Source organism: Microcebus murinus, chromosome 2 (genome assembly GCF_040939455.1).
Source record: "Microcebus murinus isolate Inina chromosome 2, M.murinus_Inina_mat1.0, whole genome shotgun sequence".
Taxonomy (NCBI): Eukaryota; Metazoa; Chordata; class Mammalia; order Primates; family Cheirogaleidae; genus Microcebus; species Microcebus murinus.
Window position 1 is genome coordinate 37,170,669 of NC_134105.1, and position 12,743 is coordinate 37,183,411.

Sequence of the window (12,743 nt, forward strand, 5' to 3'; positions counted from 1 at the left end):
AGTATAGCTTGAAGTCTGGTAAACTGATGCCTCCCAATCTGTTGTTTTTGCTTAAGGTTGCTTTTGCAACCTTATGGGGGTCTTGTCTGGTTCCATACAAAGCGTAGAATAACATTTTTAGATCTGTAAAGAATGATGTTGGTATTTTAATAGAGATTACATTGAATGTATAGATCACTTTGGGTAGTATAGACGTTTTAACAATGTTGATTCTCCTGACCCACCAGCATGTTATGATTTTCCATCTGTTTGCGTCCTCTGTTATTTCCTTCCTCAGTTTTTCATAGTTCTCTCTGTAGAGGTCTTTTACCTCCTTAGTTAAATATATTCCTGGGTATTTTATTTTCTTTGTTGTTATTGTGAAAGGTACTGTGTCTTTGATTTGGTTCTCAGTTTGACTGTTACTGCTGTATATGAATACTACTGATTTATGTACATTGATTTCATAACCTGAAACGTTGCTGAATTTGTTTATCAATTCCAGTAGTGTCATGGCAGAATCTTTGGGGTTTTCTAGATATAAGATTATATTGTCAGCAAAGAGCAATAGTTTGTCCTTTCGTGCCCCCATTTGGATATCCTTGATTTCCTTCTCTTGTCTGATTGCTCTAGCTAGGACTTCCAGCACTATGTTGAATCGAGGTGGTGATAAATGTCAAACATATCTCTCTGGTAACTATTATATTTTAATGCCTTGCATCGTACCTGGTTCATTTTCACTACTTAGTAAGCATTTATTCATGGAAAGAAGAAAGGAAAGAAAGGGGAGGGGGGGAAAGAAAATAAATAATGCTCATACAATTTGTCTTGAGTAAATCAGGGGAAAAGTAAATAAATGGTCAAGGAATTTGTTCAATCAATAACACATGAGACTTTCCAAAGTATTTGCACATCCATTTCACATTTGTTTCTTCTAACAACTCTGTAGAAATTATTATTATGCACTTTATATAGTGAAGAAACTGAGGCCCATAAAAGAGATAGCATGTCTCATCATGTTATTTCTTCCACTTGGTATCCCATTTTCTTAATTTTGTTCGTGTTCCATTCTTTGAGATCTAGCTGAAATACCACCTGCTCCATAGACAGTGTCCTTTTCCCCCCATATTCCTAATAGTATAATTTTCTTCCTCTTCTCTAATACCACTGAATGCTTTACATACCTTCCTGGTTTTTAGCACAATGTCCCTTATATTAAACCTATTTTGTTTGTGTTTCATTTCAACCTCTAAATAATACATTTTAATGATAGCATCCAGGTCAGATTTATATTTATCACTCCAGGATCTAGCACAGAGTAGAAACTCAATAAAAATGTGTTAAATGGAAGTCATCTCTTACATCTAGTCCAATATTCTCAATCTTCTATAATGGAAAAGCCAATCAAAGACATTATTTCAGATCTACCAAAGGCCTCCCATCATCCCCATTCATGGAATATAGGAGGAACAATGAACTTGCAGTCATGAGGTTTCTGGTTGGTGCCACCACTTAATTGTGTAAGTATTCCTAGCCTTAGTTCTGCATAGGTGAGGATACAGTTCTCAAATGTCTTGAGATGCCAGTTCCCAGCAGTGCCCAGCACATAGCAAACTCAGCCTTGGATATTGTTAAAAAACATTGAGTCATTAGTATGAGGAACCTGATGCTATAGAACCCTAACCACAATCCTTAAGAGGTATAATATATAAACAAAATAATACCTTATGCCAAAGTGGCTTGATAATCTATAAGAAACTCAATTCTGAAACTTTAGGCTCTTTCAGACCATTACAAAAGCCCAATGACTGGATAATGGCTACTATTGAAAGCCTGCCAACATTAAGAGCACTAACTTAATGTAAGGCATTATAATCCCAATTCAAGGACTCATTAATATTTCAAACTTTTGTCAAGAGCTCTGACAGACAAAAACCAACTAATAGTTTGTGAGGAAAGAAATAAAGCAAAATGAAATAATTAAGGCTTACGGATTTTCAAAAGCACACACACAAAAAGAGAAGCCATTAGAACTAAACACCTGGGAAAAGGAGATAGTGATTATTGTTTCTATATGAAGATCCCAATACAGAATGTGAAAAAAAGATGCACAATGTCATTTTGAAGGCCCTCATTAGTGAGTCAACAGTAACGTACTTTTACTTGCAAAGTCTGAAGTACTCACCTACACATATGGCTATTCACAGAGGAATGCGTTCTATTATTATCTACTTGGGCTGCATTGAGAGATTCAAAGCAAAACCCAACCCTTGCCCAGATCTTGTTGTCAAAAGGAGATTCAGAGAAGGAGCAGCAGTTTAGTTGATTTGGTATAGAAAAGCAAAAAACAAAAACAAAAAAAAACATATCCAGGGAGATATTTTTGTCTTTTAATAAATAGTTTTCATTATCGTCATCAACTACCTACACTTTTATAAACCTGAGCTTCTCAGATTAGCATATGTAGAAAATTGCCAAGTATCATTTGTAGATAAAAGTACAATTCAATATTTATGAATTGCTAGTTTTCTATAAATACAGATATTTGGAGACTATTTTCTCATTAGTCATTAAAGTTTGAACAGAGATCAAAGCTAGAATAATATTAACAATTCCTTTCATTTGTATAATGCTTTACATAATACTATTAATAATAGATGCCATTTATTGAGCACTTACCAAGTGCCAGGCACTTTACATGTACATTCTCATAACAAATTCAGTTCAATTCAATAAGCATTTACTTAACACCTACTATGTGATAGATGAATAATACTTTGGGTTTTGTCTTTAAAAATTATCATTTTGTTGCATTCAATCAATGTTTTTGAATGAATAAATGGATGAAAGAATGAATTGGCTGGAAAGGCAGTATGGGGAAATATAAATAACATAGGCTCCTCCCCTTACTATTTATGGTCTTGATAAAGTACTTAACTTTTCCTATTCTCATTTTTTCATCTGTAATATAAGGATATTTAAAACTTCGTTTGCAAAAATGTGGAAGTAGTAACATCAACTGTAAAGCATCTGACACAAAGGGACTCTCAATAAGTAGAGTGATTATTACTATTACTGTTTTTAACCTTCTTACTACCATCATTATTATTACTATTAACCAATCCTACCCAACTCTCTTCCCCTTCATTATAGCAAATAATGGGACAAATAGAACTTTAACATCCACAAAGACACTACAAAAACCATGCAAGGCAAGAGAAATCTACTAGATTCTAGTTTTCAATGCCTTCCTATGTTACTGTACATCATCTATTGTTAGGCTAGAAAAATGAAAGAACCAAGTTTAATTGTGTTTCCAAAGATACCATGATAAAAGGCAAACAGGACAGCAAAGTTCACCAAATAACAAATTGTACCTTCCCTCATAACACAATGCTGGTCTTTCCAAGCATAGGACCATATTACCAACATTCTCAAAGAATAGCACCCAGAGCCCAGAAAATGGCTATCCAAAAACTCATTTTCATTCTTGTCAGTGGCAGGGAGGCTGAGACCCAGCTTTATAGTTGATAAGCTTGAGCTTCAGGTCAAATTTTCTACTCAGAAAGGGGTCCCATTCTGTGGATCACTTACCATTTTGGCCTGCTTGTAGATTTCACCATAGGGGCCATCCCATCTCTATAAAGACTCTTGGTTTTACTGAAGTTAACAATGTTGAAAATGACTCTCTAAAAAAGAAAAGAGAAGTTCATTAGAAGACTAGGCTATGCAAGTTACTACTTCATGATAATTAAGACAGGAGACAATAAGTAGGGTTAAAGGAAGTGATATGGACTAGTGGACAACTGTATGGTGAGGCTAAATAGTGTCCATGGAAATGTAATGTGTTTCTGTCAGCTAAGCATAGCAGTTCAGAGCAGTGACTTGAACCTGGAAGCCTGAATTTTAATCCCAACTCTATCATTTTCAAGTTCTGTGACCTTGCCAAGCTATTAAACAACTTGGTGTTTCAGTGTCCTTATTTGAAAAAATGGGAATAATAACAGTACCTATCTATAGGGTTCTGATAAGAATTAAATAAGTTAATACACATACAGTATGTGAAACCATACTTAGTACATAATGAACACTACATAAGTTTTAGTATTATTATCAAATGTGCCCCCTCTCTAGGCTGACCTATAATTTGCATGGAGATAAACAACATCATCAGAGTAACAGTAGTGCATTTAAATCCAACAAAATCCAGTAAATGAATACAGAATTGTAATTTTTAAAAGTCTCCAACTATAATACTTGGAACCCCTTTGACTAGAACTGGAGGATGTATGTCCTTTTTGAACCTTCTTTGTTATCCTCTGCTAGAGGCAAGGAGTACTGAACTCAACCTTAATCTTAGCAATAATTTATAGAGGCATAGGTATTTGGATAAATCCCTTCCCCTCTCTGGGTCTTACCTTTAAAATGGGGAAGGAGAGTGATCTAGATGTCTAATGTCTTTCCAGGGGTATAGTACAGTTAAAAGAGATCAGACCTTTGTTTCAGTGAACAACTTTGTCATAGGAGGGGAAGAGAGATTGTGAAAGAGAATTGAGATTAAAAGACACTCAACACCACTGACAGTCCACAGCAGAGATGATGAGGACTAGAACCATGGCAGCCAGCATAGTTGGAGAAAAGGGAAAAATTTCAAGAGGTTACCACAGGCTAGTCTTTCTATCCAGAGGCCATGAAAGAGAGGGAAGCATCAAAATTCATGTATTATTTCATTCAACAATTATTTATTGTGTGAGGTATAATATATATATATATATATAATAATATCAAGTGCCAAGGATTTCATACTTTAAAAATACTGAAATATTCTCCTATAACTATAACAAATAAATATTAACATCTCCATTTTATATATGTAAAAATTAAGCTCAGAGAGGTTACCTAACTTGTTCAAAGTTATGTCATTAATAGATAATGGAATCAATACTTGAATCCAGGGAATAAACAGATAAGATGTCAATGATTTTTACCATTGAGTTGCTTGCTAAGGTTCTAAAATTCCATAATTCCAACCAAGTTTGCTTCCCAAAGTAAGGGCAAAAAGGAAATATAATGGCAATTTTTCAAGGGTTTAAAACTTGTTTTATTAAAAAGAGAAAATCAAAACCATTTTCTCTGGCTTTGTAACAAAATGCTTTGTTCCATGAAAGAAGATTTTAGGAATAACTTGTCTTCCTTTCTCCACAGAGACCCAACCATTGACACCATCTCCAGGCATTTCAATTTCAGGCCTTCCTTCTGTCATTAAATTAAGTCATCAAGAATGTTCAAGGCTATTCCATTATTAATAACCTAGACTTGCCTTTGTCAGTTTAATTACTTCTCTTAGGGTCTTGGCTACTGCCTGATTTAAGAAAATCAATATGAAGGGAACAAATGGCCTTTGAACCTCACAGGGATTAATCCCCTTTTTTCTTTTGAGATTCTAAGTGTCAGATCCATTTCCTGTGAGCATGGAAGCCAAACTACACTTTCAGGATTTGGATTATTCATAAAAACAGGGAAAAAGCTAATGGAGAAATAATATGCATATGTGAAGCTGGAAAAAAAGAAATGAGGAATAATATGAAACATTTATTGATCATTAACATCCTATTATGTGGCTAGAAAATTTCCCAGGTATTTTAACATTCTTTATTATTTGGCTACTCCATCCATAAACAAAAGTTTATTTTAGCCCAACTTTATTTATTTATTTATTTAGAGACAGAGTCTCACTCTGTTGCCTGGACTAGAGTGCTGTGGTGTCAGCCCAGCTCACAGCAACCTCAAACTCCTGGGCTCAAGCAATCCTCCTGCCTCAGCCTCCCAAGTAGCTGGGACTATAGGCACGTGCCACCATGCCCGGCTAATTCTTTCTATTTTTAGTTGACTGGCTAATTTATTTTTATTTTTAGTAGAGATGAGGTCTTGCTCTTGTTCAGGCTGGTCTTGAATTCTGAGCTCAAGCAATCCTCCCTCCTTGGCTTTCCAGAGTGCTAGGATTATAGGCATGAGCCACCAAGTCCAGCCTAGCCCAACTTTAGACAGGAAGAAATTGACATTAATAAAAGCTAAGTGGCTTGCCCTCTAAAATCCCTGAACCATTATTAACCTGTGGAGCTGGGACACAAATCTTAGATGTTCTGACCATAAAGAGCATACTTTCTCCATGACATTAAATTAAAAAAGTAACCATCTTTTATAATTCCTTACCCATGCATTTTTTATGTTTCCTAGCCATTTAGAAATGCAGTATGTGGTGGTGAATATCAAAAGTATTTGGAAGTAGGCAGTGAAGGTAATCTTTGCTTTCCATATTTTATACTCAATTATCAGTTATTTACTCAAAATTAATCACAAGAAATGGCAACCATAAGGTAATGATAACAACAACTATAATAATGATGAAAAATTTCTGAGTATTTACTATATACCAAATTCTGAGTTAAGCATTATGTCAATATTTCATATATTAGAATAACCTGATTATAGGTTAGAATCACTTTTATAGCTTTTAAAAACCACAGATGTTTGGGCTCCACCCCCAGGGATTCTGATATCCAATGTATTATCTCATTTGTTTTGAGGATAATAAACTTTTTGAGACAGGAACTCTGTGTTACCTCTTACTTGCACATAAAGTAAGATATATTGACATTAAGTTACCAAAACCATTGTAAGGGAAAATGTATTCGTATAGGTAACAGGTTTCTTAGGCCAAACTAAGATGACCGCTGTAGTGTTTTTTCTGGCTGAGCCCCCCCCCCCCCCCCCCCCCGTTAGCTAGCCTTCTGGGGAAGCATGAGTCATCATACTTATCATACTTATGTAACAAAGGTATTATCTCCTGTGTGAACCCATGTGATTGTGCTTTCCCATGGCATGATGCCACTATTGTTAAGAGCCATATAAAACCGTTTGCCATGTTCTCAGCCATGCTTTTCACCGCTGCTGTATCCCCCTGACAATGAAGAGCATGTCTCACCTGCCTGCTGCCACTCACTTTTTCTTCCAATTTCCAAAGCCTGCACTGGAACACAAGATAGCCACAGAGCATCTTCCTCACAGTCATATAACTAATAATTAGCAGAGCTACAGTTTGAACCAAGTCTGTTGACTCAAGAAAGTAAGATCATGGACTTTCTAGCCAGATACACCTGGGATTGAAACCCAGTTCCCCACCAGTTCTGTGAGGTTGGTAAATATAATTATTCTTTTTTTAAAAAATAATATTGATTGTTTACACTCCAAATTGGGATGGCAACAGTATCCTAACAAAGTTGTTAAAAGAACCTGTGAGAGTATAAAAGTAAACCACCTGGTACAATGCACCCAGCTCAGAACAGATGTGCAGTATTTCTTGACTCTTTCGCTTCTCTTCAATAAAACCAGAATTTTTGGTGCATTATAATTTCTTACTCTCTTTATTTTTTCTTTCTTCTTTAGATTTACATTTTTAATACAAGGCTCTTGTATTAAAGGCTCTTCAGTAATATGATAGTCTAGATCAGAGTTCTGCAAATAGTGACCTGTGGCATAGTGGCAGGCTAAGAGTGGGTATAACTCTCAAGGCAGCTGTGTGTGATGACTGAAGCACTGCACATCCTGACCAAGGGACTCACAGTGTTAGTGAAGGAGTTCAAGCTCCATTCCAGGTATAGGCCAAAGAGTGGCCCAGTGTGGCGGTAGGGGTCTAGTGAGGAGCCTGTGTGTAGTCCCAGACAGTGGCCTTAATTCTCTGGCTTCCTATAAATCTAATACTTGTGTCTTATAATAAGTTGTCCATTTAATGTTATCCAAGCTAGTTGCAAGGACTATTCTAAATATAGTCTATATGCAGAGGAATGAAACTAGACCCTTATCTCTTGCCATATACAAAAATCAAATCAAAATAAAAACTGAAACGTAGGACCTGAAACTATGAAACCATTAAAAGAAAACATTGGTTCAGGACATTGGTCTGGCCAAGGACTTCTAGTGTAATGCTCCCAAAGCACAGGCAACCAAAGCAAACTGAACAAAGGAAATCACATCAAGCTAAAAAGCTTGTGCACAGCAAAGAAAACAGTCAACAAAGGAAAGAGATAATCATAAAATGGGAGAAAATATTTGCAAATTCCCCACCTGACAAGGGACTAATAGATATGGCAATCATTAATGGGCACAGAACTATATTTGGATGGTTAGTTACAGTGAACAATATCTGATAGCACAAAAGGTGACTATAGTTGACAATAAGTTAGAGTATACTTGAAAATGACTAAAAGAGTGAAATTGGAATGCTCCTAACACAAAGAAATGATAAATTCCTGAGGCGATAGATACCCCAATTACCATGATTTGATTAATTCACATTATGCCTATATTGGAACATCACATGTATACTATAAAGATATATAACTGTTATGTATCCATAATAATTAAAAATTTTAAAAGTTTCAAAAAATAAAATAAAACTTCATATAAAATATTCATGGACACGCCTGTAATCCTAGCTCTTGGGAGGCCGAGGCGGGCGGATCGCTCAAGGTCAGGAGTTCGAAACCAGCCTGAGCAAGAGCGAGACCCCGTCTCTACTATAAATAGAAAGAAATTAATTGGCCAACTGATATATATTTAAAAAATTAGCCGGGCATGGTGGCGCATGCCTGTAGTCCCAGCTACTCGGGAGGCTGAGGCAGAAGGATCACTCAAGCCCAGGAGTTTGAGGTTGCTGTGAGCTAGGCTGACGCCACGGCACTCACTCTAGCCTGGACAACAAAGTGAGACTCTGTCTCAAAAAAAAAAAAAAAAAAAAAAATTCATGGAAATAAATTTAAGTGTTTCAGCTAAAATTGGAAGATTTAAAGAAGAAATTTAACACTGATGCACTTAGTTACCTTACAGTATATTTCAAAGTTTTGTATTAACTTTTTTCGCCAACACTTATATGATCATTCTCCAAATATCCCTCAGTTTACCCCAAATTCTGCATAAATATCATCTTCTCTGTGTGCAAAAATATCATTTTCTCTGTGTTCATGGATGTAGGGAGTACCGCATGGGGAATACTGCCATGGATAAACCTTCTGCAAACTTCTAGAAATGATAGAAACATTAAAGAACATTCTTTACATTCAGAGCTCCTAGAAACACAGAGAAATCCACAGATGTCAGAAAAATGCAGGGGTGCAGAGGCAGGTTACTGGTCTTGGCAACTAAGAACTTAGATTTTAACATCTATGCAAAAATATCAGATAAGGTCTTGATCTGAATGAGGCAGAGTGTTTGAAATGAGACTCTTTCATACATGTAGGACTTTTAAAATGATATAGTATTAGTGGAACCGTGGTCTATAAAGAAAGTACTCACTAGCAATCAGAGATGACAAAACAGCATGCCTACCTATTTCTGGGTTTGGAGTGGAAAAAATAATTTTTAAGCATATGCTGGAAACATTTTTTGGATTTGGGTTTGAATTCATATTACTACCTGTGTCTAAGTACCCAGGTCAAGTAATTAAAATAAGCTTAGTTATAGGGAAAACTCTTTTCAACACACACATCTTCAGCCTAAGTACATAGAATTTCTACAAATAATGTACCATAGACATTAAACATTCACATAAATTTTTAAAAATATTTGAAGAAAAATCCACACTAAAAATGAGAATTGATTGTAGAAATAAATAGCTGAAATAAGCCACAAAGAAATTCAGTTCATAAAACTATGTGATGAACCATTAAAGAAAGTATTTTCAAAATGGTTAACAATTTAAAAAATAATTCAAACACAGGAGAACAGAACAAACACTATCCTTAAAAAATGTAATTGAATTTAAAAATTCAAGAAATACAGAATTGATGTCACTGAAGGAGGAATTAGTTAATTGCAAGAAAGACATGAATGAAAATGCATAATTCAGAACAAAAGAAATAATAAGATAGAAAATATGAAAAAGAAGAAAGAAATAAAAATCCAAATGTCATCTCATGAGAGGTCTCCAAAGATAAACAAGGGAACTGGCAAACTCTAAAGAGAAAATGGCTAATGATATTCCAGAATTTATAAAGATATGAACATTCAGATTCAGAAATTATAAGTCAGCCCAAAGCAGGATTTAAACAAAAATTACATATGTAGGCACATCATAATAAAACTACAGAACACATAAAATGAAGAGAAAGTTTTCAAAGTAAACAAGAAAAAACACAAATACAATACACAGATGCAGAAATTAGACATAAACAGAGCAGAGTTAACACTAGCAACATCAGACCAGAAACTATAACCATCTTCTAAGAATAAGGATAAAATACATTTTCAGACAAAACCTAAAGTTTAGCAATTTCAGATTGTCCCTGAAGGAGATTCTAAAGGAGAATTTCAGGGGGAGAAAAAAACTGAACACAAAGAGTAAGAGTGGTAGCGTGGACATTTTAACAATGTTGATTCTACTGATCCATGAGTATGATATGTTTTTCCATTTGTTTGTGGCATCTGCTATTTCTTTCCTCAGTGTTTTGTACTCTCCCTGTGAAGATCTTTCACCTCCTTGGTTACGTATATTCCTAGGTTTCATTTTCTGTGTACCTATTGTGAATGATATGGAATCTTTGATTTGACTCTCAGTTTGAGTGTTACTGTATAGAAAAGCTACTGATTTATGTGCATTAATTTTGTAACTTGAGATTTTGTTGAATTTTTTAAAATTAATTCCAGGAGTCTCTTGGTGGAGTCTTTGGGGTTTTCTAGATATAAAATCATACTTTTAGCAAAAAGCGATAGTTTGACCTCCTCTGTCCTGATTTAGATTCCCTCTGTTTCTATCTTTTGCCAGTTTGCTTTGGCTAGAACTTCCAGCACTATGTTGAACAGAAGTGGTGACACAGTGAGCACACTTGTCTTTTTCCACTTCTTAGTGGGAATGCTTTCAACTTTTTCCCATTCAATATGATGGCTGTGATTTTGTCATATATGTCTTTTTTTAAGATACATTCCTTCTATCCCTAGTTTGTTGAGAATTTTCATCATGAAAAGGTGCTAAATTTTGTCAAATGCTTTTTCTGCATCTATTGAGACAATCATATAGTATTTGTTTTTGCTTCTATTTATGTGATAAAAAACATTTATTGATTTATGTCTGTTGAACCATCCTGGGATGAAGCTCACTTGGTCATGGTGGATGATTTTTTTTCATGTGCTGTTGAATTTGGCTTGCTAGTATTTTATTGAGGATTTTTGCATCTATATTTATAAGGTATATGGGTCTGTAATTTTCTTTTTCTGTGTGTCCTGTCCTGGCTTTGATATCAAGGTGATACTGGCTTTGTAGAATGAATTGGGTAGGATTTCCTCCTTTTCAAAGTTATTGAATAATTCCTGCAGTATGGTTACCAGCTCTTCTTTGTTGGTCTGGTAAAATTAAGCTATGCATCCATGTGATCTGGGGCTTTTTTCTGTGGAAAGATTTTTTATTATTGCTTCAAGCTCATTGTTCATTATTGGTCTCTTCAGGAGTCCTATTTCTTCCTGATTGAGTCTTGAGAGGTTGTGTATTTCCAGGAATTTGTCCACTACCTCTATATTTTCAAGTTTATGTACATAGAAATTTTCATGGTATATACAGATCATATTTTGTATTTCTGTGGTATTAGTTGTAATATCTCCTTTTTCATTTCTGATTAAGTTTATTTGGGCCATTTCTCATCTAGTCCTGCTTAATCTACCAAAAGGTCTATTAATTTTGTTTATCTTTTCAAATAACCAACTTTTTTTAAATTGATTCGGTTTTTCCCATTTTGTTTAGTTCAGTTCTGACCTTAATTATTTCTTTTCTTTGCTGTTTTTGGGTTTGGTTTGCTCTTCCTTTTATATTTCCTTGAGATATATCATTAGATTATTAATTTGTGATCTTTCTCTCTTTTTGATATAGGCATTTAAGGCTATGAATTTTCCCTTTGGGACTGCTTTTGCTGAATCTCATAGATTTTGATAGCTTGTATCTCTTTTGTTGTTCAGTTCAAGGAGTCTTTTGATTTCCATCTTAATTTCATTATTGACCCAGTATTGTTCAGCCACAAGTTGTTTAATTTCCATGATTTTGTGTAGATTTCAGTGTTTCTCTTGGAGTTGATTGCTAGTTTTATTCCACTGTGGTGTGAGAAAACACGTGGTATGAATTCTATTTTTTTAAATTTGTTGAGATGTGTTTTGTGGCCTAAGATGTGATCAATCTTAGACAATTTTCCATGTGCTAATGAATACAATGTATATACAGTAGTTTTGGTTAAAATGTTCTGTAAACATCTCTTAGGTTCATTTATTCTAGCTAGAGTCCTGTTTAAATCCAGTGTTTCTTCATTTATTTTCTGCTTGGATGATCTATCCATTTCTGTCAGTGGGGTGTTAAAGTCCCCAGAAATTATGATGCTGCTATTTATCTATTTGCTTATATCTAGTAGAATTTGCTTTATGGACCTGGGTACTCCTCTTTTATGTGCATAATATTTACGATTTTTATGTCTTCTTGTTAAATTGCTCCCTTTACCATTATATAATGACTATCTTTGTCTTTCTTTACCATTGTGGATTTAAAGTCAATTTTATCTGATATGAGAATGGCTACACCTCCTTTCTTTTGGTTTATGTTTGCATGGAATATTTTTTTATATCAATTCACTTTGAGTCTGCATGCCTTCTTGTGAGTTAATGTGTTTCCTGGAGACAGCAGAAACATGGACTGTATTTTTTCATACATTAAGCCATTCTATGTCTTTTGAGTG

The 12,743-nt window shown here is 34.8% G+C and overlaps 1 protein-coding gene across 5 annotated transcripts in view; it reads right to left on the reverse strand.

Moving 5' to 3' along the window:
- The window catches only part of AGBL4 (AGBL carboxypeptidase 4), a 1,333,072-nt gene that overhangs the window by 688,880 nt on the left and 631,449 nt on the right, over nucleotides 1-12,743 (reverse strand). For all 5 annotated transcript variants that reach the window (XM_012776132.2, XM_012776133.2, XM_075998177.1 and 2 more), the window contains one exon: nucleotides 3,574-3,668. In XM_012776132.2, the coding sequence (XP_012631586.1) occupies nucleotides 3,574-3,668 (95 nt within the window). The remainder of the gene's footprint in view (nucleotides 1-3,573; nucleotides 3,669-12,743) is intronic.